This window comes from Ursus americanus, chromosome 14 (genome assembly GCF_024610735.1).
Source record: "Ursus americanus isolate L20-20 chromosome 14, mUrsAme1.1.p, whole genome shotgun sequence".
Lineage (NCBI taxonomy): Eukaryota > Metazoa > Chordata > Mammalia > Carnivora > Ursidae > Ursus > Ursus americanus.
In genome coordinates this window covers 31946028-31970639 of record NC_142140.1, presented here as the reverse complement: position 1 = coordinate 31970639, position 24612 = coordinate 31946028, and the positions used below count along the sequence as shown (strand labels likewise).

General features: G+C 46.5%; 1 protein-coding gene across 4 annotated transcripts in view; it reads left to right on the top strand.

Annotated features, from left to right (window-relative positions):
• Window positions 1-24612, top strand: part of FLNB (filamin B) — a 139338-nt gene that overhangs the window by 63792 nt on the left and 50934 nt on the right. For all 4 annotated transcript variants that reach the window (XM_045807450.2, XM_045807449.2, XM_045807448.2 and 1 more), the window contains exons 5-18: window positions 5623-5741; window positions 6586-6663; window positions 7824-7986; window positions 9011-9208; window positions 11789-11926; window positions 13484-13610; window positions 15395-15531; window positions 16809-17002; window positions 17949-18062; window positions 18878-19021; window positions 19164-19287; window positions 19613-19773; window positions 20821-20911; window positions 21207-21376. In XM_045807450.2, coding sequence (XP_045663406.2) covers window positions 5623-5741; window positions 6586-6663; window positions 7824-7986; window positions 9011-9208; window positions 11789-11926; window positions 13484-13610; window positions 15395-15531; window positions 16809-17002; window positions 17949-18062; window positions 18878-19021; window positions 19164-19287; window positions 19613-19773; window positions 20821-20911; window positions 21207-21376 — 1958 coding nt within the window. The remainder of the gene's footprint in view (window positions 1-5622; window positions 5742-6585; window positions 6664-7823; window positions 7987-9010; window positions 9209-11788; window positions 11927-13483; window positions 13611-15394; window positions 15532-16808; window positions 17003-17948; window positions 18063-18877; window positions 19022-19163; window positions 19288-19612; window positions 19774-20820; window positions 20912-21206; window positions 21377-24612) is intronic.

The following is a 24612-nucleotide window of genomic DNA, read 5'->3' as shown; positions in this document are numbered from 1 at the left end:
TGGCGTCGAGGTGATAGGTACCCGGGGCTGCTTCAGTAGATAGCTCTCTGTCTGTATAGGTTTGGAATTCTCCATCATAAATAACTTTTTTTTTTAAGATTTAATTTTTTATTAGAGAATGGGAGAGAGAGAGAGAGAGAGAGAGAGAGAGAGAGAGAGCACGCATGCAGGAGCCGCGGCAGGCAGAGGGACAGAGGGGCAGAGGGAGAGGGAGAAGGAGACTCCCCACTGAGCAGGGAGCCCGACACGGGGCTCCAAATCAGAACCCTGAGATCATGAGCCTGAGCTGAAGGCAGACACTTAACCAACGGAGCCACCCAGCTGCCCCCATAAAAAAACTTTTAAAAAAGGAATACTTGAGGGGCGCCTGGGTGGCTCAGTCGTTAAGCATCTGCCTTCGGCTCAGGGCGTGATCCTGGAGTTCTGGGATCGAGCCCCATGTCAGGCTCTTCCACTGGGAGCCTGCTTCTTCCTCTCCCACTCCTCCTGCTTGTGTTCCCTCTCTCGCTGGCTGTCTCTCTGTCAAATGAATAAATAAAATCTTAAAAAAAAAAAAAAAAGAGAATACTTGAACTTCTGCTCCCAGGATGATGGAGTAGAAATACTTTTCCAAATTCTTCTGCTGAGTACAACTAAAATTCCTGGGCATTTTATACAAGGTAAACATAAGGAGACTCTGAAAGAGCATAAGACAAACCAGCTACAGATCTCAGGACCCGAGGGCTGACATAGTAATGAATTCCTGGGCTTTCTTTTTGCTTCCTGTGTATCAGACTGGGTGTTGGGAAGCCACCCACCCAAAACACGGAAGGCACAAAGAGACGCCTGCTCTCTCTGGCCAAAGGAACAGGAAAGGGCAGCCTAGCAGGACAGAACACCGTGAGACAATAACGACTCTGCCACAGCCAAGCATCCCAGGAAAAACTGAGGCCTCTCCGCCCCCACTTACCAGTAAGAACCAAGTGGGGAGCCTAGACTCTCACCACAGCCTAGCAATAAGGAGATGTCAGTAGATGATGTCAGTAGCAGTAAGGTGCTCCTACCCCTTCCGGCCACAGGTGGAGGCCTAGTGGGGAGCTGGATCTCCCACCTCCACCTGCTAGTAATGAGGAGCCCCCCTCATTTTGAGTATCGGTGGAGGTTGAACAGGGAACCTGGACGTCTTCCCCCTTTGGCGGTAACGAGGTGTGCACTCTCCCTTCCCCTGCTGGATCAGCATTATAAAATGGCATCTAAAAAAGAACATTTAAATAAAACCCAGGTTTTATGGCATAACATAATACCCAGGTTTCAGTAAAAAAAAAAAAAAAAAAAAAAATCACTCATCATACCAAAACCAAGTAAGAGCTCAAACTGAGTGAAAAAAAGGCAGTCAGTTGATGCCAACACTGAGATGATAGAGATGTTAGAATTATTTGAAAAGATTTAGAGTGGCTGTTGTAAAAAGGCTTCAACAAGTGCCTACAAATCTACTTCAAACAAATGAAAAAATTGAAAAGCTCAGCAAGGAAATAGAAGATAAAAAGGAGCGCTAAATGGAATTTTTAGAACTAAAAATGCACTAACTGAAATAAAAACTCAGTGGATAAGCTCCATAGCAGAATGGAAGGATGAAATAGTTAACCTGAGTGGCCCTGTAACCATTAAGGAAATCAAATTTATAATTTAAAAGCCCTTGGAAAAGAAACCTCCAGGCCCAGACGGTTTTACTGGAGAATTTTAGCAAACATTTAGAGAAGAATTAACACCAATTCTACACAATCTCTTCCAGAAAATATGAGGAGGGAACACTTTCCAATTGATTTTATTTTTTTCCAATTCATTTTATGAAGCTGGTGTTGCTCTAATAACAAAATCAGACAAAGGTGATACCAAAAAAGAAAGCTACAGATAAAAATCCCTTGTGAATATAGATATAAAAGTATAGGGGTGCCTGGCTGGCTCAGTCAGAGCATGCGACTCTTGATCTCGGGGTTATAAGTTGGAGCCCCATATTGGGTATAGAGATTACTTAAAAATAAAATTAAAAAAAAAAAAGCATACAACAGAATAGTAGCACATAGAATTCAGCAATATATGAAAATAATCATTCATCATGACCAAGCAGAGTTTATTCCGGGAATACAAGGCTGGCACCCTATTAGAAAATCAATGAAGCACAGCTTTTTTTTTTTTTTAATGTTTTTTTATTATATTATGTTAGTCACCATACAGTACATCCCTGGTTTTTGATGTAAACTTCGATGATTCATTAGTTGCGTATAACACCCAGTGCACCATGCAATACGTGCCCTCCTTACTACCCATCACCGGTCTATCCTGTCCCCCACCCCCCTCGAAGCCCTCAGTTGAAGAAAAAGAAAAAGAGAGAAAGAAGAAGAAAAAAAAAAGGAAAAAAAAAGAAGAAGAAGAAAAAAAAAAGAAAATCAATGAAGACAATCTACTACCTTAACAGGCTAAAGAAGGAAAATCACATGATCACATCAATTGATACAGAAAAAGCATTTGACCAAATTCAGCAGGCATCCATGATAAGAACTCAGAAAAAGGGGACTAGAGAGGAACTTCTTCACTTTGATACAGAGGAGCTATATCAACAAAGTCAACACCTACCATTATAATTAATGGTGAAAGACTGAGTGTGCCCCCCTAAGAGTGGGAATAAGACAGGGAAGTCCACGCTCACCACCATTTTATTCAACATCATGATGCAGGTTTTAGCGAGTACAGTCAGGCAAGGGAAGGAAATAAAAGATACACATACTGGAAAGTAAGAAATAAAGCTGTCCCTATTTGTAGATGACTTGATTGTGTAGGAATTCCGGAAGAATCTACAACAAAAGAAGACAAAATACAAAAAAGCCCCAAAACTCTCCTTGAATAAGTGAATTCAGCAAGGTCTCAGGATATAAGATCAGCATACAGAAATCAGTTGTACTTCTGTATGCTGGAATGTATGTCATATAGGTTTACCACAGTGAACGTGAGGACATCAAAATTAAGAATACCATACCATTTACAGTCACTCCAAAAATTGAGAAATAGGTGTAAATGTAATAAAACGTGTGTACGATTTTTATGCTGAAAACTACAAAAAACATTAACGAGAAGAATTAACACCAATCAACGAAAAGACCTACATAAATGGAGAGACGTACTGTTTTTGTGGATTGAAAAAGTCAAAGAGTAAAAATATCAGTTCTCCCCAAATTGTCACATAGGTTTAGCATGGTTTCTATCAAAATTCCAGCAAGATTCTTTGCAGATAGAGAAAAGATTATTGTGTAAAGCATATGTGGCAAGGCAAAGGAACTACAGTAGGGAAAGTGATTGTGAAAAAGAAGAAAAATGTGGGAGGAGTCAATGTACCTGATTTCAGTTCTCATCAAGGTACAGAAATCAAGATCATATGATAACTGGTGGAAGAATAGACCCATGGATCAACGGAACAGAATCTGGAACCCAGAAAGAGATTTTCACAACTATGCAAACTGATTATTGACAGAAGTGCAAAAGCAGTTCAGTGGGGAAAGAGAGCCTTTTCCATGCATGGTTCCAGAGCAATTGGGCATCCATAAGCCAAAAAAACAAAACAAAACAAAAAAAACCTCAGCCTAAGTTTCACACCTTATAGAAAAACTAACTCAAAGTGGACCATATCTGACTATAAAACTTCCAGAAAATCAACAACATAGAAGGGAATCTTTGGGATCTAGGACTAGACCAAGAGTTCTTGGATTTGACACCAAAAGCATGATCCCTAAAAGGAAAAATACAGTAAGTTGGACTTCATCAAAATTAAGAACATAAAAAATTTCATGAAGCATGGTCTGTGTCTCGAAGTCTTGGCCTGGCACAGGAGGATTGGACCGTGCTGTCGAGGGCTTTCTCACAGTGAAGGCACACTCCGGATCACTCTGCTCTCCCGCAAGACAAGTGCCCTTAGCCTCCACTCTACAGGCCACCTGGACACCACCTCAAACAGAACTCAAAATCCTACTGAGACAATGGTTGAATTTTACTCTCAAAAACTTTTTATAAAGCAATTTAAAACTCTTTGCACGTAAGAGGACGAAAAGACAAGCCTAAGTCTGGGAGAAAATATTTGAGAGCCACATACCCAACAAAGAACTAGTATCTAGAATATGTAAGGAATGCTCAAAACTCAGTAGGTAAAAAAATCGAGTTAGAAGATGGGCAAAAGATGTGAATAGGCATTTCCCGGAAGAGGGTATACAAATGGCGAAGAAGCATATGAAAGCATATGGTCGGTGTTACTGGCCATAAGAGAAATGCAAATTAAAATCACTATGCATCTATCAGAATGGCTAACATAGAAAGTAGTGATAATACCAAATGCTAGCAAAGATGCAGAGAAAGCAGATCCAGATCATTCGTCCATTGCTGGTGGGAATGCAGCCGCTTGAGAACACAGTTGGGCAGTTTGTTTAAAAGAACTAAAGGTGCAACTACCTTGCAACCCAGCAGTTGCACTCTTTGGCATTTATCCCAGAGGAATGAAATCTTATGTTCATACACAGCCCTGTACACGAATGTTTATAGCAGCTTTATCAGTAATAGACAACTGGAAACAATCCAGATGTCCTTCAGTGGGTGAATGGTTAAACACGTGGTGGTACATTCATATCGTGGAATATGCAATAAAAGAACAACTGTTGATAGAGGCACCAACCTGGATGAATCTACAAAAGATCATGGTTGGTGGAAAAAGCCAACCTGAAAAGGGAGTCCATTCATATAACGTTGTAGAAGTGATAAAATCATGGAGATAGAGAACAGATTAGGGGTTGTTGGGGTAAGGAGAGGGTAGGGTGGGGAGGGAGTGTGTATGGCTATAAAAGGGCAACATGAGGGATCCCCGTGGGGATGGAAATGTTCTAGATCTGACTGTGTCAAGCCTAGGATCCTTGTGATACGCTACTAGGGTTTTGTACCGTGTAACCATTTGCGGAACTGGAGAAAAGGTATTATTTCTTTCACCTCCATGCAAATCACTCAAATTAATTTGCTCAATCATCTTGAAATAAATAGTTTAATTAAAAAATATTGATCGAATGACATTTTTAAGCATTTCAAGTAATGCAAAATGGTCTTTAATGAAAAATGAACTGCTCTCCCACACCTCATTCCTCCTTCCTCCATGTTATCTCCCTCAGGGCAAACCCCACTCGTAGTTACTGTATTGTTTTTCATGGTTGTATAGACTTCTGACTGAATTGCTCTGAATATTTCAGATTCAGATATCGCTTAAATAGCAAAGACAGGGGTTCCTGGGTGGCTCAGTCAGTTAAGCATCTGACTCTTGATCTCAGGTCTTGGTCTCAGGGTCGTGAGTTCAAGACCTGCATTGGGCTCCATACTGGGCATGGAGCCTACTTAAATAGTAAAATAAAATTAAACTTAAAATAAAATAAAATAACAAGGACAAATTTAGGGTTTTTGACCTGTTTGATAATCCTCGTCACAGGCATCCCTGTCTCCCACATGGCAGCTGCAGGGCTGGGTCCCATCTCTCAGTTCCCTGAAGGAAACATGGTGGGTGATGAATGGTCTATGTCAAAGCCCCACCCCGCTTGTAATGTGCCTGTGTAAACCTGACAGGAATCGAGCCTACAGGAAACATGGTGAAACAGCCGGCCAAGTTCACTGTGGACACCATCAGTGCTGGGCAAGGAGACGTGATGGTGTTCGTTGAGGACCCAGAAGGGAACAAAGAGGAGGTAGGTTGGAAGATGCTCCATTCCACGGAACTTTTGGGGCTTGTAAGAGGCCCAGGGACCGTGCTTTCCACTTTCCTCATTAAAGCTCACAACAAAAATTGTTTTTTACCAAAAGAATCCTGAGGCTTAGAGCAGTCAAAGTAGTTGCCCAAGGGCTGTGCCTTGTAAGGTAATAGAAATTGATACCCAAGGACACAGTGGTTTTTTTTTTTTTTCGTTTTTTTGTTTTCTTATAATGTTTAACAAAACAAAGGATACTTTGGATTTAGCAAAGGCCTTGTGAATTGAGGTTTTAGATGCTCATGCCCAAAATAACAATAACAAAACTGATGCTTTACTGTCTTTCCAGGCTGACTATCCTTGGTTCCTCCCTCAAGGCCATCCCTTCTACTTACTTTCTTAAGACTCAATGTTATTCCTAGTGCTTAGCACCATCTGAAATTCTAAGTTTACTGGCATATGGTCTGTGTCTCCCCCTGGGGCAGGGATTATACCTGTTTTGTTTTCTTTTTGGTACCTGACACTGGGCTTGGCATTTCATAAGCTCTTAATAATTACTGAGCCACCAAAGGTTGAAGTGACTTGCTTTATGGTCCCTCTCGTCTACTGAGTTCCAGCCCTGGGACAATGGGGAGTTATGACTTGGTTATACAGTCGGGCCACATGACTCTGTTTCTGTGACTTTCGGCTGCCGCTTTCCTGGGACATCCTTCAGCCGTGGTGGGGCGGGACATAGCCAGGACAGGTTCCTGACCTGGCAACTCACCACGGGGCCTTGGCTGGCACGGCATACTTTTACTGACACCCAGCACCTTCTCTAACTATTGCTCATTTTCTGTCCTAGGCACAGGTGACCCCCGACAGCGACAAGAACAAGACATACTCTGTGGAGTATCTGCCCAAGGTCACCGGGTTGCACAAAGTAAGATGAGATGTCATGGCTGTTGCTTGGACTGCTCTTCGGGGCTTGTGTCAGTATGTGTGTAAGAGGATATCTTAGGAAGGTTGAATTCTACTCAGTTCTTTGCAATATAAGATTGTTTTTAACTCCGTCTGGGTAACAAATGGTTATAGCTACACATCTGGGGTATAGATGCTAAGCTGTGGGTTGTCTTCAATACTTTCTTGATATTCCCCTTTGGGGTGTTCTGGAGAGTCTATCCGTATTGAAGCCTGAGTGTGGAGAGGGCCAGTTGAATATAGTTGAGGCCAATGGCCCAGTCACACACCTGGAGAAATGGTGGGGGTCTAGCCCCCAGGCCCTTTGTCTCGGCAACATCTTGAGTTCTGTTTGAGTGGGTGTCTAGTTGGCCTATAGGACAGGGGTCCAGGGAGTCTTGCAACAGAGTAGAGTGATCCAGGAGTGTCCCTTTCCTTAAAAGAAAGCCTGCAGCAGCACACACAGGTCAATCCCTGTGTACCATGCCAATATTTTGAGACACAGACTGTACTTACTATCTTGGCCTTTAGTGAATTCACCTGGAATCATGGCTATTGATTTTTCTTAAACCCTGAGGACATCAGGAATTTGGAAAAAAAAAATCAACTTGAAGGGAACATTTATGATATAATTAATTTATTCGATTCATATGAAATCCAACTCCATACCCCTTAAAATTTAAAAGATGAGGACTGACTCAGATTTTAGATAAAAATCTATACTGTATCTCACATGAATGATCTTGGTCCCTTGAAAAACATTTTGACTCTAGGTTTGAAATCCTGGAACTATGCTTTGTACTCTGGGGGGACAGTGGCCCCTTCTGCAGCTGCCTTCAAGGGTCCAATGTCTACAGATTCAAGTAGAAAGAAGTATTGGTTCGCCTCCTATTCTAGAGGCCACACTTACCTGATGTAAGCATTTTCAGTTTGCTAAAGGCATAATGTCCCAGACCCAGCCATGTGGTGGATGGAGCCACGTGGGAGTCCTACTCAGGCCACTTAACCAGAGCTCCTGGTTCCAGCCACCTTTGTGTGGACAGTTAAGAGGATGGAAGAGAAGATTGTCAATGCATGTGGCTTGAGATGGGGTCTCCCTGGGCAGGGAGAAGTGATTATATCACATCTATCTGTCACTCGTAGGTTACAGTCCTCTTTGCAGGACAGCACATCTCCAAGAGCCCATTTGAAGTGAATGTCGACAAGGCGCAGGGAGATGCCAGTAAAGTCACCGCAAAAGGCCCAGGCGTGGAAGCTGCCGGCAACATCGCCAATAAGCCCACCTACTTCGACATCTACACAGCAGGTGTTGTGGGTCAGGCTTTCTTCCGGAGCCTGAGATAATCCTCCGGGACCCCAGGCTTGGGATGCTTGACCTTTTGTCTTTTAAATCAAACCACTGCCAACAAAAGTACCCTTTTTCAAGTGTGTTGGTTATATTTATAGATTTTTCAAAACCAGCTTTTCTTTTCTTTCTCTTTTTCTTTTTTTAAAGATTTTATTTATTTGACACAGAGAGAGAGCACAAGCAGGGGGAGCAGCAGGCAGAGGGAGAGGGAGAAGCAGGCTTCCTGTTGAGCAGAGTCTGATGTGGGGCTCGGTCCCAGGACCCTGGATCATGACCTGAGCCGAATGCAGACACCTCTAACTGACTGAGCCACCCAAGCGCCCCCCCCAAACCAGCTTTTCTTTAAGATCTTACACTCAAGCTTGACTTTGATTATTAATAGTCAATCAGTTTATGTACACATTTCTGCCTTGGCTAAATAACTGTTTCAAAGAAAGTAAGTTTTAAAAATCATCTACTAGGGGCACCTGGGTGGCTCAGTTGGTTAAGCGTCTGCCTTTGGCTCAGATCATGATCCCGGGATCCTGGATCAAGCCCTACATTGGGCTCCCTGCTCAGTGGGGAGTCTGCTTCTCCCTCTCCCTTGGCCCCTCCCCCCCCACTTGTGCGTGCTCTCTCTCTCTCTCTCTGTCTCTCATAAATAAATGAAATTAAAAAAAAAAAAAGAATCTCTACTAGACCAAATTCTATGCGAGGTCCGGGGTCGGGGGAGGAATGATAAGACACAATTAAAAAAGTTTTTTTTATGATACAGTTCTTGAAATGTCACCTTTCTTTTCAATGTAGAAAAATTTAAAAATAGAGAATGAGAGAAAAAGGAAAGTTGATGAGCCTCCGCCCCTAACCAGAAAACAGTTGTCAGCATCTTGGTGTGCACCTTCTGAGCGCCTGTCTCCTTCCGTCTGCATTTTGCACCTGCGCTGATCGCAGCAAGTGTTCTGAGAAGGTGACCTGGGCTCCTGGAACGCTTGCTCTCTTCCAGGTGCTGGTGTGGGTGACATTGGTGTTGAGGTGCAGGATCCCCAGGGGAAGAACACTGTGGAATTGCTGGTGGAAGATAAAGGAAACCAGGTGTATCGATGTGTGTACAAACCAGTGCAGCCCGGCCCCCATGTGGTCAAGGTCTCCTTCGCAGGGGACACCATTCCCAAGAGTCCCTTCGTCGTGCAGGTCGGGGAAGGTGAGTGCTGGGGTGGCCAGCTATACCTGCTTCTGGCCTTGAGGCTGACTGTGTGCACAGCTGGGCTCTGAGGCCAGGAGAAGAGTGGGGGCCATGCTGGACTCACGCCTGTCCCCTTCCTGCCAGGGCCCCTTCGGTGGGAAGTGGCTTGCCTTGTCCTCAAGATATTAATACTAACATCTTCCTGTGAGCTGAGCAATGACCTAAGTACTTCACTTATATTAACTCATTGAATCCTCCCCAAAACACTCATACAGGAGAGTTGTCCTGAGAGATGCAGGACTGAGGCCATTTGGGCTGTTGGTGCCTGTGGCTGAGGTTAGCGTCTGTGGCACTGCCCCGTGACCCCCACTGCTTGGCCTTTACTGGCTGCCATGCACTCAGCACCACTGCATCTAATCATTACACCAGCCAGTGTGTTCCACGCACTAGTGTTGATCTCCAGTTTGCAGGTGGAGACACCGAGGCTTAGACGACATTAAGGTATCAGTACAGACTAGGCATCCGTAGAAGGAGAACCCAGGTCTCTGTTGACCCCTTGACCCTGCTGCTAAACCCCTTCTGCAGTGAGATCATGCATTTTTCTCTAACGTTAGACTCCTTTTCCTTCTGACTTGGTTGTTCTTTTTGTTTTGTTTTCCAACTCTGCTGCCTTTTCTAACCAATACTTGCCTTTCCCTGTTCTGTCCTCTGCCTCTGCGTCTGTAGAGCTGGCTTCCTCTTCTGAATCCTGCCTCTGGGTCAGCCTGGACCCTGAAGCTGTTGGCTTCCTAACTGAGAGCACTGGGCCAAAGGCATCTCACTGGGTAAGGGCTGGTTGAGTGGGATTTCCATGCCAGTTCTTGTGCTTCTCGCACACTTCAGCTGGGCCCGTGCTGTTGGTGACCTCAGGACATGACAGTATGGACGTCAGCACACTTGTCCAGCTGGACCCCAAACCCACCCTCTAATTACATTGAAACCTGTCTAAAACATCTCAAAATGATGGAGAATCTGGTGGTTTTCTTTAGCCCCATTTAGTGTTTATATGAACTGAGCAGTTACCCTTTTGATGTTGAGACTATTACCGATGTTCAGAATTTCCATGAGTGTTCGGTTGTTTTTTTTAAGGCACATTAAAACCCTCCGCGGGAAGTCCTGTCATCCTGTTGTGACTTATTTCTGGTATGACCAACTTTTCTCCTTTTGACAAAGAAAAAAAAATAAAACCAACATATTCATAAACAAAACTCTCTTTGACCTAATGCAAGAAAGCATTTTTAACAGCTTTCCTGTTCTAATACTGTTCTCTGACTTCCTCTCACTCGTGGACGATGCTTTTCATCTCTGGCGTGTCCATCCATCACTTGTACTATTTAGAATTTAATTGATAGGGGTTTTCTTTTGACGTACTTCCGCTACTTAACTGATTTTATATTAAAAAGAATCATCCCACTTTCACAATGGGAAACCAATGTCACTTGCCATAAAATGTGGCCATAAACTAATGTTCATCCATGAACCACCTAAATCCTCTCTAACTGTTAGACGGTGGGCATGTCTTTTCCAGAAGCAGTTGTCTGCCAAATAGCCAGCTGAGGACATCGCAGGGAGGAGGGACCAGGGGAGGCATTATCTTCTTTCTGTGGAGTAAAGAGTTTCATCCTCAGGAGTCTGTGATCCCGCTCCTGGCATAGAGAACTGTCAAATGTGCAGCGTTAGATTTGGAAAGGAAAAGCTACTTAGTAAACATGACATTTTACCCACTGCTCTCTCATTTCTATACTTAAAAAGTTTCCCTGTGTTGGCAAAGAATCCCTAGGGTACAAGAATGCATTTGATCAACCTTCAAATGACCCCCATGGAATGGTAGTTTTGTGGACCTCTCATGTGGACCTAAGAAATTACTAGAAGCTACTTTGGTCCTTAAGTTTTAGACTTCTGACTTTAGGTTTTTAAACTAGATCCGGAAGTCAAATGGAGAGTGGTGTTTATTGCTAATTGTTGCATTTATAGCCACCCACATTCCGATTACCTGCTGAGAGCGCTAAAATGTTTGTCTTCCTTGGCCGAGGTGGGGTTGAACTGGTTTCTTTTTGAGCTATCCTCTGGCTTTTCATGTGGAAGACGATCACATTTCAACTTTTAGAAATGGCCGATCCAAAGTTTGGAACATGGTCAGATGTTTTCAAGTGCCGTATTTTCCAAATAGACTTGAAAAAGTTCGGTCTTCCCAATTACTGGGCCCTAGAGTGTGGCAATGAGATTTAACTCTCCTTTACCACTGAGAGGATAAACGCCAGGATTCAGCGGGTTCCAGGAGCACAGGGAATGCAGGCTGTGCTTCGCCTTCTTTCTTTGCCAAAGTAACCCCCCCTTCCGCCCCCACCCCGGTCTCTCTGCGGTGTGGCTGGACAAAGTTATGTTGTGTCCTTATTTGCTAGCCTGGTGTGCTCCCTGAGCAGGACCCCTGGCCTCGGGCAGCTGCTGCAGACTCTCTGTGCAGAGCAAACATTTTCTTGGCGGGTGGCTCGAAGTTACCTTGGCTTGCTCAGCTCTAACGAATGAAAGGTTGAATTGATGTCAAAACTGTGTTTGCAGCCTGTAGTCCAAACGCCTGCCGGGCCAGTGGCCGAGGCTTGCAGCCCAAAGGCATCCGCATCCGGGAGACTGCAGACTTCAAGGTTGATACCAAATCAGCTGGAAGTGGGGAACTCGGTGTCACCGTGAAGGGTCCTAGTAAGTGCTCCTTTGTTTCCCCCTCTCAGCTGTGACTTGGGCCGGCTTTGCAGCCATGGCGTATGGATTTCATCCCACAGCCAGTTTTGATCGATTCCAGAGAGAGCTGTGTCAAAGAGTTGAGGCTATCTGGGCTCCGTGGGGAAGGAGGCAGTGATCGATTAGTTACGTCTGCCCTGGGTGCAGTGGGACCAGTGGTGGCTTGACAGCCTCCCATATTAAGGCTTCTGGGAATAGAAAAAGCAGTGATGTAATGGAGTTTGGGAAGTGCTATCCTTGGAATGACAACCTGAAGTGGCTTATTTTTTATTTGAGGAAACATGGGCTTGAGAGGAAGGGTCTTGCCCCAGGTCACACAGCTCGTAAGCATCTGAGCTGGAATTCAAGCACAGTCTGCAAAGCCAGTAATTTTCCCACTACAGGTTGCATTTTATAGACTATGAAATTATGCCAAGTACCTAATTACTATGATCAGTGCTTATAGAAGGAAAATAAAATTCCCTAAGATTAAGTTTTCTTTGTAGATAAATGCTGTTCGTGGAGGGGTGGGTTGCACTCTGCAACTCCTTCTTCCCTTTTCGGGAAAGGAGGCCGCAGACGTGAGGATGAGTGTCTGCTCTGTCCGTGTTTGCCCCAGCCACGGAGCAGCAGTACTGCGTTACTGGCTGCAGGCATAGCAGCCCTCAGTGGGCTCGTGCCTCCTGGGAATGTGTGTGGCCTCTGCGTTGCTCCCCCGCTCTGTATCCCCAACAGGCTGAGTGGGAGTGCGCTGAGCTCCAGAAAGTTAATATTTGATCTCAGAGCACCAAGCTGTGGGGAAGGCTGTGTTCAAAGGGTGGCCAAGGTTCTAGACTGCCCAGACCTGGAGCCAGGCTGCTCAAGGGCTGCCCTCCCTGCTGGCTTGTTGCTACAGGAGTCAAGGAGGCTTTTTTTTTTTTTTTCCCTGACCTTGGATTCTCGCTTGACTAAGTGGCTTTCCCAGCCAGACCTCAGGGCTCCACATAAAACAAGTTCCTACCTGATGGCTTGGTGTGGAGTTGGTGGAACAGCACCTGAAACCTGTCCTCTTATAGATAGCACGTGGGAGTTTCTCACGTGTGCTGTCCAGCTCTATAAAAGATGTGCCAGGACAGTACGCTGAAACCCATGCCAGATACTCGTAAGGGCTCCGTCCCTCCTCCGGCTGTGAGAGGCTAAGACAGCTAGCTATGATCGTTAACAAAAATTAAGATACGACTCGATTTGTCTTTACACAGACCCAGGAGGTCGAGGACCTCTTGGCCCCCACCTCTATATAAGGCTCTCAGAGAGTCTTCGAAAGCCAGTGAGCTGGGAAATCTTCCTTTTCCAAAACCACCCTTTAACGCAGAGATGGGTCTATTTTTAGGCTTGGATTAATCTCCCAGGTTTTGAGGGTGTCACATTCCGAGGCAGCCCACTTGGCTTCCCTGTGTGGCTGATGGCTTATGGCTATTGCTGCCTTTTTGTTCTTGTCTTTTCGATTCTTGTTGTGAGCCTGGAATTGCTTTGGAAAGATGGTGTGCTTTCTTCCCACAGAGGGTCTGGAGGAGCTGGTGAAACAGAAAGGCTTTCTGGATGGAGTCTATGCGTTCGAGTATTACCCCAGCACCCCGGGGAAATACAGCATCGCCATCACATGGGGGGGACACCACATTCCAAAGAGGTGAGTCTCCAGCTGGAGTTGCGTCTTCTCTGGAGACGTGCTCGGCCCAGGGCAGGCTCACGGTAGTGGCTTCCCAGGCTGCAGGAGGGAAAGAGATTGCTTTGTTGAAAACTTTTCTTTTTTTTTTCGGAACAGCACACAGACATTTGGCCTGTTCTCAAAAACAGCAGAAAGTCACTGGGGTTTCGGTTGCCTTGCTTTAAATCAAATGCTGGTGGTTTGGGGCTGGGGGTGGCAGGGAAGCCAGAAGGAGCAGTAATAGAGAGCAAATGGGCTGTGTGTCTATACACCCTTATATAAACTAAGATTCTCTTTCTTTCAATGTGTGCCTCTGTTCAGGAATGCCATGGGGTGAAAGCTGCCATGGTTTACATTAAAATTCTCTACGTGAGAGCAGTCAGGAGCCCAGGGACGCAGTCTACAGCTCTGCCCTGCGGGCATCACAGTTACCCTCCCCTGTTCACGTGTTTCCCAGCTCCCCTGGGGCAGCTTTAAACTCTGAATAGATTCCATTTACCTTGAGAAATAGCTGGATGATAGGGTTCTGAGAATCTAAGCAAACTTTTTTTTTTTTTAAGATTTTTTTTTTTTAAAGTTGGGGCACCTGGGTGGCTCAGTCCGTGAAGCATGTGCCTTCGGCTGAGGTCGTGATCCCAAGGTCCTGGGATCGAATTTCACATCAGGCTCCCCGGGGAGCCTACTTCTTCCTCTGCCTCTGCCTCTGCCTCTCTCTCTCTCTTTCTCTCTGTTTCTCACGAATAAATGAATAAAATCTTTAAAAAAAAATAAAAAATAAAAGTAGATTTATTTAAACAATCTCTACACCTAACATGGGGCACAAACTCACCCCCAAGATCAAGAGCTACATGCTGTACCAACTGAGCCAGCCGGGCACCGCCTTGGCTTTTTTTTACTCTCCTACACTAAAGTTAAAGCTCATTCGTTTAAAATAATAATAATAATAATAAAGCTCATTCGTTCATGTGTGAAATAAATAGTTTTCTTCTTACAATATATTTTTTAAGATTTTACTTACTTATTTTAGGGGCGCCTGGGTGGCACAGCAGTTAAGCGCCTGCCTTCGGCTCAGGGCGTGATCCCGGCGTTCCGGGATCGAGCCCCACATCAGGCTCCTCCGCCATGAGCCTGCTTCTTCCTCTCCCACTCCCCCTGCTTGTGTTCCCTCTCTCGCTGGCTGCCTCTATCTCTGTCAAATAAATAAATAAAATCTTTAAAAAAAAAAAAAAGATTTTACTTACTTATTTTAGAGAGACAGAGCACAAGTGGGAGGGGCGAAGGGGGAAGGAGAGAGAAAATCTCAAGCGGAGTCTACTCTGAGCGTGGAGCCCAGTGTGGGGCTCGATCCCAGGATCCTGAGATCACGACCTGAGCTGAACCAAGAGTTAGACACCCAACCGACCACACCACCCGGGTGCCCCTTGTTCATATACTATACACAGGATATAGGAAAGTAGGCACTCTCTTACCTTCCAGGGCTCACAGCCTGGTGAGCCCTACACTCAAAAGGTGAAGGATCAGAAGGATAGCATGAGGCAGGGTGTCTTGAGTGCTCAGCTAGTGGCCACCCGAGTGCCCCGAGGCAGCCACAGTACGTTATATTGTTGACATAACAATGGCTGTGGGGGCACCTGTGTGGAGGAAGGACTTGGCTGGACGTTGCGACTCTAGGTAAAAGGAGTGGAAAAAATATGTGTAAACAGCTTATGGCTGTATTTAGTCCCTTCTTTGCTCGTCTTTGATGCTTTTTGTTCCTTGTCTTCTAGCCCCTTTGAGGTTCAAGTTGGCCCTGAAGCAGGCATGCAGAAAGTTCGTGCATGGGGCCCTGGCCTCCACAGTGGGATTGTTGGGCGGTCGGCGGACTTCGTGGTTGAGTCTATTGGCTCTGAAGTGGGGTCTCTAGGTAGGTGGAAGCAGCTTCTGGAGGGCTGAGATGACATGAGGCTTGGTCCCAGTGTCAGACTGAGAGGTGGGGCCTCCTCCAAGCCTCATTATCCTTAGCCTTCTGGCCTCCTGACCCCCCAAGTCCAACTCTTGATACCGCTGTGGGATTGCAGTTTTCATTTTCCTCTTGCCCTTCAAGTTGCCCTCTGCCTCTTAATTCATTCGTCTGCTAAACCCCAAGGTAGAGGCCTTCTGTGGATTTTGTGCTTGAAACAGTGCTGGGAACACAGGAGGCACTCAGCAAATATTGTTGAATGATTCTGAGTTTAGAGTTTAGATGATTAAATGAATTTTGCTGAAATTAGAAATTTGGAGAATAAATATTCTTTGGAGCAGAAAAGTATAGTTGAAATACACATCTGATGTATATAGGATCACTTTAGAACAGTGGTCAGCAAACCTGCTCTAATAAGGCCCAGAGAGCAAATATTATTTTAGTCTTGTGGGCCATAGTCTCCTTGCTGCAGCCAGAGAAAGGACCTACGTGAAGGAATGTGGCTATGTCCCAGCAAAGCCTTATGTACGGAAACAGGTAGTGGGTCAGTTTGGCCCAATGGCCATAGTTTGATGACTATCTGTTTTAGGTAGTAAAAATAAGCCAACTGGGAAAAAGAAGAAATCAGCTTTAGTGTTTCCTTCTAGAGAAAGAATTAATGTTTTGGTATGATATTAAACCTTTTGGCATATTCTTCTAGGCTTTTTTTCTATACATGCACATATAAATATTCATCTAAAAATATCTAGGGGTAATCTTTCTATCTTCCTGCCTCAGATAATGGTAGGCTATGTCTTGATTTTCCGTGGCTTCTCTGGAATTCGATTGCATGGTTATGTCTACCGTTAGGCTCTCCAGTTATTTCCACGGCTTTCCTGTAGAAACAGAGCTGAGTACATATACTTTGTATCTAACTGCTTACGCATATCCTTGATTATTTCCTTCAGACGAGAGCCCGGAAGTGGATTTGATGGGGCAAAGGGTGGGCATTGATTTAAGGTTTTGGTTGACCTTCCTTGTTAGATGATGTTTAAAACAAAACAAAACAAAAAACCCCAAAAAGCAGTATACAATCCAACCTTCCACGTCTACTGAAGACTCAGTAGGCTTGGTTTTGTGGGAAAGGGACACAGATTTCAGTCTTCTGGCTGATATTTGCTTTGAGGGAGTGAGCTGGTAGTAGCATAGAATAGGTTCTTTCCACCATGCAACCAGGGGGTCCGTCTCATCCTGTCCCCCAGGCTTTGCCATTGAAGGCCCCTCCCAAGCGAAGATTGAGTATGATGACCAGAATGATGGGTCATGTGATGTCAAGTACTGGCCCAAGGAACCTGGCGAATACGCCGTTCACATCATGTGTGATGACGAAGACATCAAGGACAGCCCATACATGGCCTTCATCCACCCGGCTGCGGGAGACTACAACCCGGATCTGGTGAGTCTGTTTGTCATGTTCTGGGGCTCTCTTCCTGGCTCCTGGCCTTCTCTGTGGTACCCAGCACGTGACCCTAAGCAGCATGCTGAGGGATGGCAGTGAGGAGCCATGTAGAGCTTAGGAAGGACACCGGTCTGAGTTGGAACCCTGATAGTACCACTTCGTACTCTTCTAATGCTGGGCAAGTCACTTACCTCTCTGACTCTGGATTCTTTCTCTTTAAAATGGGAATGATAGCAGTGTCTGCTTCCCAGTGTTTCTGGGATGATTCAAGGAGCTAACGTGCATAAAGACAGCCCTTAGCCCAGTGCTACTCTTCATAAATGAAAGGTGTTTTTTTCCTCCCCAGCTCCCTTCTCTTAAATCGGAGCAGTGTTTCTAAGAGCTTCTGTCACACTCTTAGGAGGCTGATCAGCATCGAGTCGGAGGCAGCCCGGCTGCTAGGAGGAGGCCTCCACACCCCCATTGTGCTGCCCTGGCCCACACGGGCAGCTGTTTATAGGCCGGTGTCGGTCTGGGCCGGTTGCTATTTCTCCTTGGCCAACGGCTGGTCCTTTGTCCTCTGGAAGCTGTAAACCTTTGGAATGTCTGTGGTAAAGGTTCTGAGCCCCCTCAATGTGGGAACACTGAAGCTGGTCATGGCTGGAGAGCTCTGCCCTGGTTATTAGAAGTTGTCTATACCTGCTCAGAATAAGGCAAGGAGCCCCAGGCTAGTTTGGGGCTTGGTTTTCGAGAGTTTTCTTCCTCCTGGGAGGTGAATGATACTGTTCTGAGTTTTTGAGTTACAACCTACTTGAGCATTTTCCTTCCCTAACCATCCTGTTATGCAGGTACTGTGGAACCAGACACAGCTGGTTCTGTTATCTTGTTCCCTGGTCACTGGTCGTGACATAGGGGTTTCGTGGGGGCATGCACAGAAAGAATCATTATTGGCCCTCTGCCGCAGGTCCAAGCCTACGGGCCAGGTTTGGAGAAAGCTGGGTGCATTGTCAACAACCTGTGTGAATTCACCGTGGATCCTAAGGATGCTGGAAAAGCTCCCTTAAAGATATTTGCTCAGGTGAGTTTCCAGGGGTCACCCGTGCAGGTAATTATCAGGCGACACCATCTGTCACTGTAATGGCAGGTTGCTCAGTTCATCTGACCCTCAGTTTATTCATCCACACATTGGGAATAATAAGAATGTTTATCTCTTGGGGTTATGGGAGGATTAAATGGGATTCTACTATATAAAGCAGGTTGCTTTTTTCATCTTTATGATTTGTATTCTTTGGAAACAAGGCTTGATTTCAGATTTCCCTGTACATGTCCTTTAGTGTGGCCAAAGCTCCTTAGGCCATGACCAGAGGTTTGGAAATAAGAATTTATTAAATATGTTTATCTAATCTAATTGAATTTAAACAGAGGAATTAAAATTAAGGTTTTTTTAAAGATATAGTTATTTATTTTAGTGAGAGAGAGAGAGAGCAAGCATGTGCGAGCACACGCCTGAGTGGGGGAGGAGCAGAGGGAGGAGAGAATCTCAAGCAGACTCCCGCTGAGCATGGAGCCTGATGCCGGGGCTCAGAGATGGTGACCTGAGCCGAAATCAAGAGTCAGACACTCTATCGACTGAGCCACCCAGGCGCCCCCAAATTAAGAAGTGTTGAGTGGCCATGGCTTTCTATTAGGGTCATTTGCTCTTATGAAAAACAAATAAATACAGGCAGTGTTTTATCACCTGTGGTGATGGCATTGTGTGAGAGTGCCTATCATAGTTGTTCTCTGTTTCGTTCGATGGGTGGTGACTTGCTGGTCTTGGGAAGCCATGGTGGCCCTGTTTGATGAAGAGCGTGTGAGGGCCAGTTTCTTTTCTTCGCCCCTGCTCTTTTGCAGGATGGGGAAGGGCAGCCCATTGACATCCAGATGAGGAGCCGGATGGATGGCACGTACGCCTGCTCGTACACCCCGGTTAAGGCCATCAAGCACACCATCGCTGTGGTCTGGGGAGGCGTGAACATCCCACACAGCCCCTACAGGGTAGGTTGTGAAGCATAATCCTGGCTATTGTAGGAAAAAGCCAAGTCCTTTGGTGGGTATGGGCTCCATGCTAACTAACAATGTGTCACTGGGTCCAAGTGGAAGAAAACTTGGTTATAACTTTCTGCCATGTTCTCTTTAGGTCAGTATCGGGCAGGGTAGCCATCCCCAGAAGGTCAAGGTGTTTGGGCCAGGCGTGGAGCGAAGTGGACTGAAGGCAAATGAGCCTACGCATTTCACAGTGGACTGTACTGAGGCTGGAGAAGGTGAGAGGGGGCTTCCCCCAGTGCAGTAATTGCTGCTCCTTGAGGAAGAATGTTCTTCTCGTAGCGTTGGAAGAGCAGTGAACTTTGAGCCAGAAAGTAGTGCACCTGAATAGGTAATTGTTCATCTAATGAGCGTCTGTGGCAGTTCCTTGGTGATCTTTGCTAATCCTCCAAAGCCCTGACTTAGCACCATCCCTTTGTCAGGCTTGTTACTGGAAACTTCCCAACTGCTTTTTTGGGGTGTTAGCTGAGCTGAGCTGGAAGCGATTGCATGGGACATGCTGTTTCTTGTACACTGGTGCGCTCATAAGCTGGTCTGTTCCAGGTGATGTCAGCGTTGGCATTAAATGTGATGCCCGGGTGTTAAGTGAGGATGAGGAAGACGTGGACTTTGACATTATTCACAACGCCAACGACACGTTTACGGTCAAATATGTGCCTCCTGCCGCCGGGCGATACACTATCAAAGTTCTCTTTGCATCTCAGGTGTGTGTTTGGGCCTGGGTTCTTTCTGGCCACCTGTGTGCATATTTCCTTTTTGTTTTGTTTTTTTTAGCGATAGGGCAGCATCTTGAGAATTCTGCTCAGGTTGTCCTCTCTGGTTCCTGAAAACCATGAGGGGGGAAAAAAACCCCAAAAAACGAAAAAGCACCCAGAACTAAATTATTGCCATTTTCTAACAAAAATGAGGCACAGTGTATTCAGCGGTTATTGGAGGGCTCTGGAAGGAGACTGATTTATTATAAACATTCGTCAAGCTTTTGATTGAAACATAATGAACTTCTAGACGTGTTCTACTTCGACTGCTTTGAAGCAATGGCTTTGGCCTTGGCCCTTAAACTTTTATAGGGAGAGGGGGAGGAGCTTTGAACTTTCCAATTGAGTTCATATTTAGGTGTGAGAGGTGAGGATAAGGCAGGCGGTACCTAAAGTAGGAAACAGTGGAATCCTGGTGATTCCAATTAACCTCACATAAGAATAGGAATCTCAGGAGAAAGTTCTGTGCCTGAAGGTGTCGGTGTTGAGTTGACTTCATCCAGTTAACCTCTTCTGCCTTTATTCTCATAATCTGCACCATTCTTTGTGAAGAATTATAATCCTTCTGTTTCTGATCAGTTCCTCGAATTCCCCAAACCTTAGCTCCGAGCTGTACCTGAGGATGTGTCCTTTCCCCCAACCCTATATGTTATTGTCATTTTGGGTTTTATTCTTGGTAGGATCATTTGCATCCTGAGTACTCAACCTTCAGTGTTAAAGGCTCAGAGTTTTCAGATTCATTTGTAGGAAACCTTCTTTCAGCTGTGCGGTAAGCAGGTCAAAGCCTGTGATGGAGGGGTCCAGGCATTTGTAAGTGACCCTTGGTGACCCCTACCTGAGGCTAGAGTACAAAGACTTGACCCATGGGGACAGAAGTTTGCCTGCCACCTGCTAGAGTCACAGAGGTCTCCCCCTTTGCATTGGGCAGAAGGCTAAGCTCTGGCAGACGGTTCAGGGGCTTTCCTACTGAGATAGTGTCCCCCCCCCCCCCAACAGGAAATCCCCGCCAGCCCTTTCAGAGTGAAAGTTGACCCTTCCCATGACGCCAGCAAAGTGAAGGCAGAAGGCCCGGGGCTCAGCAAAGCAGGTAAGAGAGCATGCGTGAAAGGCCATCCCGGAGGCCTTCTGAGGGCCAGTGACCATGGGCATGTTTGGTCCGGGGACCTTGAGGGACTCATCTCCACCCAAGGCAGGTGTTCTTTTGGGGCTCCCATTCAGCAGGGGCAGTGCTGCTGCCCGAGCTGTTGGCAGTGCTCCCGAGCACCAGCCCCTGTCGCCGACTGCCTTCCTGGAGCTGGTGCTGATGAACCCGTCAGACTGGTTGTAAGAGTGAAACCACTCCAGCCAGGCCTGTCTCCTCACTTCACAATCTGTCCTTCCAGGCGTGGAAAACGGGAAACCAACCCACTTCACGGTCTACACCAAAGGGGCCGGAAAAGCCCCGCTGAACGTGCAGTTCAGCGGCCCCCTCCCTGGAGATGCCGTGAAGGACTTGGACATCATTGACAATTACGACTACTCCCACACCGTTAAATACACACCCACCCAGCAGGTAGGGTCCTTCCCATTGCCCTGTCCACTGGCCGCTTCCCCCTCGGTGCTGCGCTGGGCGCTTCGGACACGAAGGCTGTGATCTGTGTTCTGCCGAGGTGCTCCTGTGTGGGCAACGGCTCTTCATGCCTATCATTCTGAGCATCTCTGGGAGGGCTGGCAAGAGGCCTGGTTGGTTCTGTGAGGAGAGCCTGAAGGTTTCCCTGAGAAGAAGCAGGAGGCTAGCCCGTCTCTCCCCATCCTAATCTCCCACTTCCATTTTGGGTTTTAGCAGGAACAGTGAGCTCTTGAAATTCAGGACCTAGTATCTTCCTCTTATTCCACACACTCTCCCATCCTTACCAGCTGCCCTTCATTCAGTCTTTTCTTAATTACTCACAGGGGAGGAAGGGCAGCACCTTTGTTGTTTTCTTGCTGGCCCTTTTTACAAGGTGGTGGAGTACGTCTCCTCAAAAAGCCAGTTCAGGGGCGCCTGGGTGGCTCAGTCAGTTAAGAGTGCCTGGCTTCGGCTCAGGTCATGATCACAGGGTCCCGGGATCGAGCCCCACATCGGGCTCTCTGCTCAGTGGAGAGCAGGCTCAAAAAGCCAGTTCAGCCCTTAGGCCTGAAATACCATCTAGGGCCTCAGATTGTCCCCTTTTACAAAGTCAGGAACACAGACAGGATCTTATGATCCAGGCCATTTTGCTCTTTATTATTTTAGGCAAGAAGCACCTAAAAAATGACTTTTCTATATGAATTCACGTTAATTTGTTCAAAATTGAGTTTTGCTTCATGGCCACACCTCTGGGGTGTGAGAGCAGATAACCCAGAAGAAAAGCCTGGATTTTACTTTTTTTATGCATAGCGTTCTACACAGTCATTCCAAACCTCTCAGATTTCTTCTTTCCTGAGGAAAATAGTCCCCCTGGTGTGAGGTACCCTTTGTGCGAGAACAGGGGGGATGCTTTCTGTAGAACGCCACGAGAGAAGCATCACTCCTGCCTGGCCCTCAATGAGGAGCTGCCCAGAGTCTAGTGGGAAGGAACGAGGGGTCCGGTGCAGGTGTCCCCTTGCACTGGGGGCTACATGTCCTTGGAGATGGACTCTTTGGAGGTGGGTGAGGTTCTCCGGGGTGAGTTCTTGTATGCCACAGTACAGCTGTGGCCTCATATATCCAGATGTGCTTCTTCCTGTGGTTTTTGTTCTTACCTTAACGAGGGGTTCATTATTAGTGATGGTAAAAATACTTTTGTAGGTATGATACTCTTTCTCATCAGAATACTCAATGCTAGTGGGTAATTATTTTCTTGCTGATGCTTCAGAGGGCTGGCAGGAGCCTCACTATTGGGGGCACAAGCTTGACATCATCCTTGTTGCCAGTTCTCCCCATTCCTTAGGAAAAGTTACCAGAAAGCATGGCCATGCACACTGGTCGAGGTCACAAAGTCTTAGACTCTTCTAAAAACATCTTGCTTTGTCCTATGTCTATAAACCTTTTTGGGTTTTGGTTGAACCACTAGAAAGTAAGTTGCAGACATTAAGACAGAGTCAGGTTTTGACCTGGACCTGTAGAAAGGGCTTTAGAACGTGTTGCCCTGGACACCCCAGCCGCCATTTGGGGGCAGAGGTGGACTAGAGAGGGAGGTGTCTTACTTCGAAGTCACCCCAAGGTCAAGTTCATCCATTTCTTGGAGAGCAGCAGGTTTGTCAGCAGGCTCAGTGGCCACCTGGGGCTTTGCTCAAATGCTGTGTGTCATATGTCCAGGGAGCCTGGCAGTCTTGGTGTCAGTGCCTGCCTCCAGTGTGAATGGCTCGTATGGTGCCTCTCTGGTCCTTCTTGTTTAGTGTTTAGAACATGGTTTACGGTTTCATTTTTCGGGCAACTTGGAGTTCTGCATATTTCTCTGGCAAAGAAAACAGATTGAATTTCTTCTCTTGGACTGCGAGTTCCCCGAGGATGGGATACCATGTCCTGTATGTGTATGTCATATATATCTTTCCATCCCCGGTCTTGAGCACAGGCCTGATGCTGTAGGTTCTCCACTTGGATTTGTGGCTTAAAGCATGAATACACAAAGTTGAGCCTCTACGCACAAGCAGAGACAAGAGAAGAACTTTGTAGGGACAGTGGGGCCAACACGTCCTCATCCACCTTTGATCTGTCTTTTCTAAAGAGCGGCATACTGCTCAAGATTGGGTTAAATAAGCTTGCCTTTTGAGCTGTGCCCATGGATGTGGTTAAGAGGCCTGGGTCAGCCCAGAAGGCCGTGCCCAACATGGAGGCAGGGAGCGTACTTTGAGGGGATGCCCAGAGGTGCACCTTCTCGTGGTGGTTTTAGGGAATAACAGGCTGGAACGATCCGGAAACGTAGTTGTTTAGTGTGTGTGGAGAGACAGTGGTGGGTCCTGGCCCAGGGGGAGCGTGTTGCCCTCAGAATACAGACCATGCTGTGTGAGGAGCTGTCCCCTGCGGGGTCTCTGGGCCACAGCTTGAAGATGCCTGCTGACCTGCGGTGGACCAGTCATGGTCTTGTTGGAAGGCAGTGGTCAGAGCTCTTTTTGCCTTGGTGGAGTGTCACTGGTTGGGTTGGGGCTTGAGGATCCTCCCAAAGGTCAGACAAAGGCTTGATTTTATGGAAGGGAGATCACACAGTGCCATATTCTTCCAAGGATTTTGCCTTCTGTGCTCTCGGCTGTCCATGACCTCAACAGACTTGGGTTTCTCACCCCATATGTCCTCATATTGAGCGAGTGCTTTGAGAAGCTGATGGCAGCAGCTCCATGACCCGCCAGGTCAGAAGCCACTGGGAATCGAAAACCCCACATACTTCCTGGGGGTGCCTCGAGGAGACCCTGTGGGTTCACTGAGCCTCCCTGCCTGTCCCGGGGATCTCTGGAGGAGGGGACTGTGGGTAGCTCACTTGATCCTGTCCTCGCCTGAGCTCTTGGGTCGGAGTCTATGTTCGTGTGTTGTACAGGGTGGGATTAAGGTCTCAGAGGCGCAGAGGGGAGAGAATAAAACTGTCCTGCAGTCAGCAAGGTCGTGAAATGCACCAGTAGTCTGTTCAGACATTCCTGATGTCATTCCCCCTCCCCCTCTGGGGGAAAAGCACAGTCCGTTCCTTAGCGGGGCCCCAGAGGAAACCTTAAAGTGCTATAGGCCATTGCAGGTGTAAGTCCCTTAAGATTTCTTCCTCCCCCTTATTAGGTTATTTGAGGTAGTGTTCATTTCCTCTCTCTGGGTTTTTGTTTTGC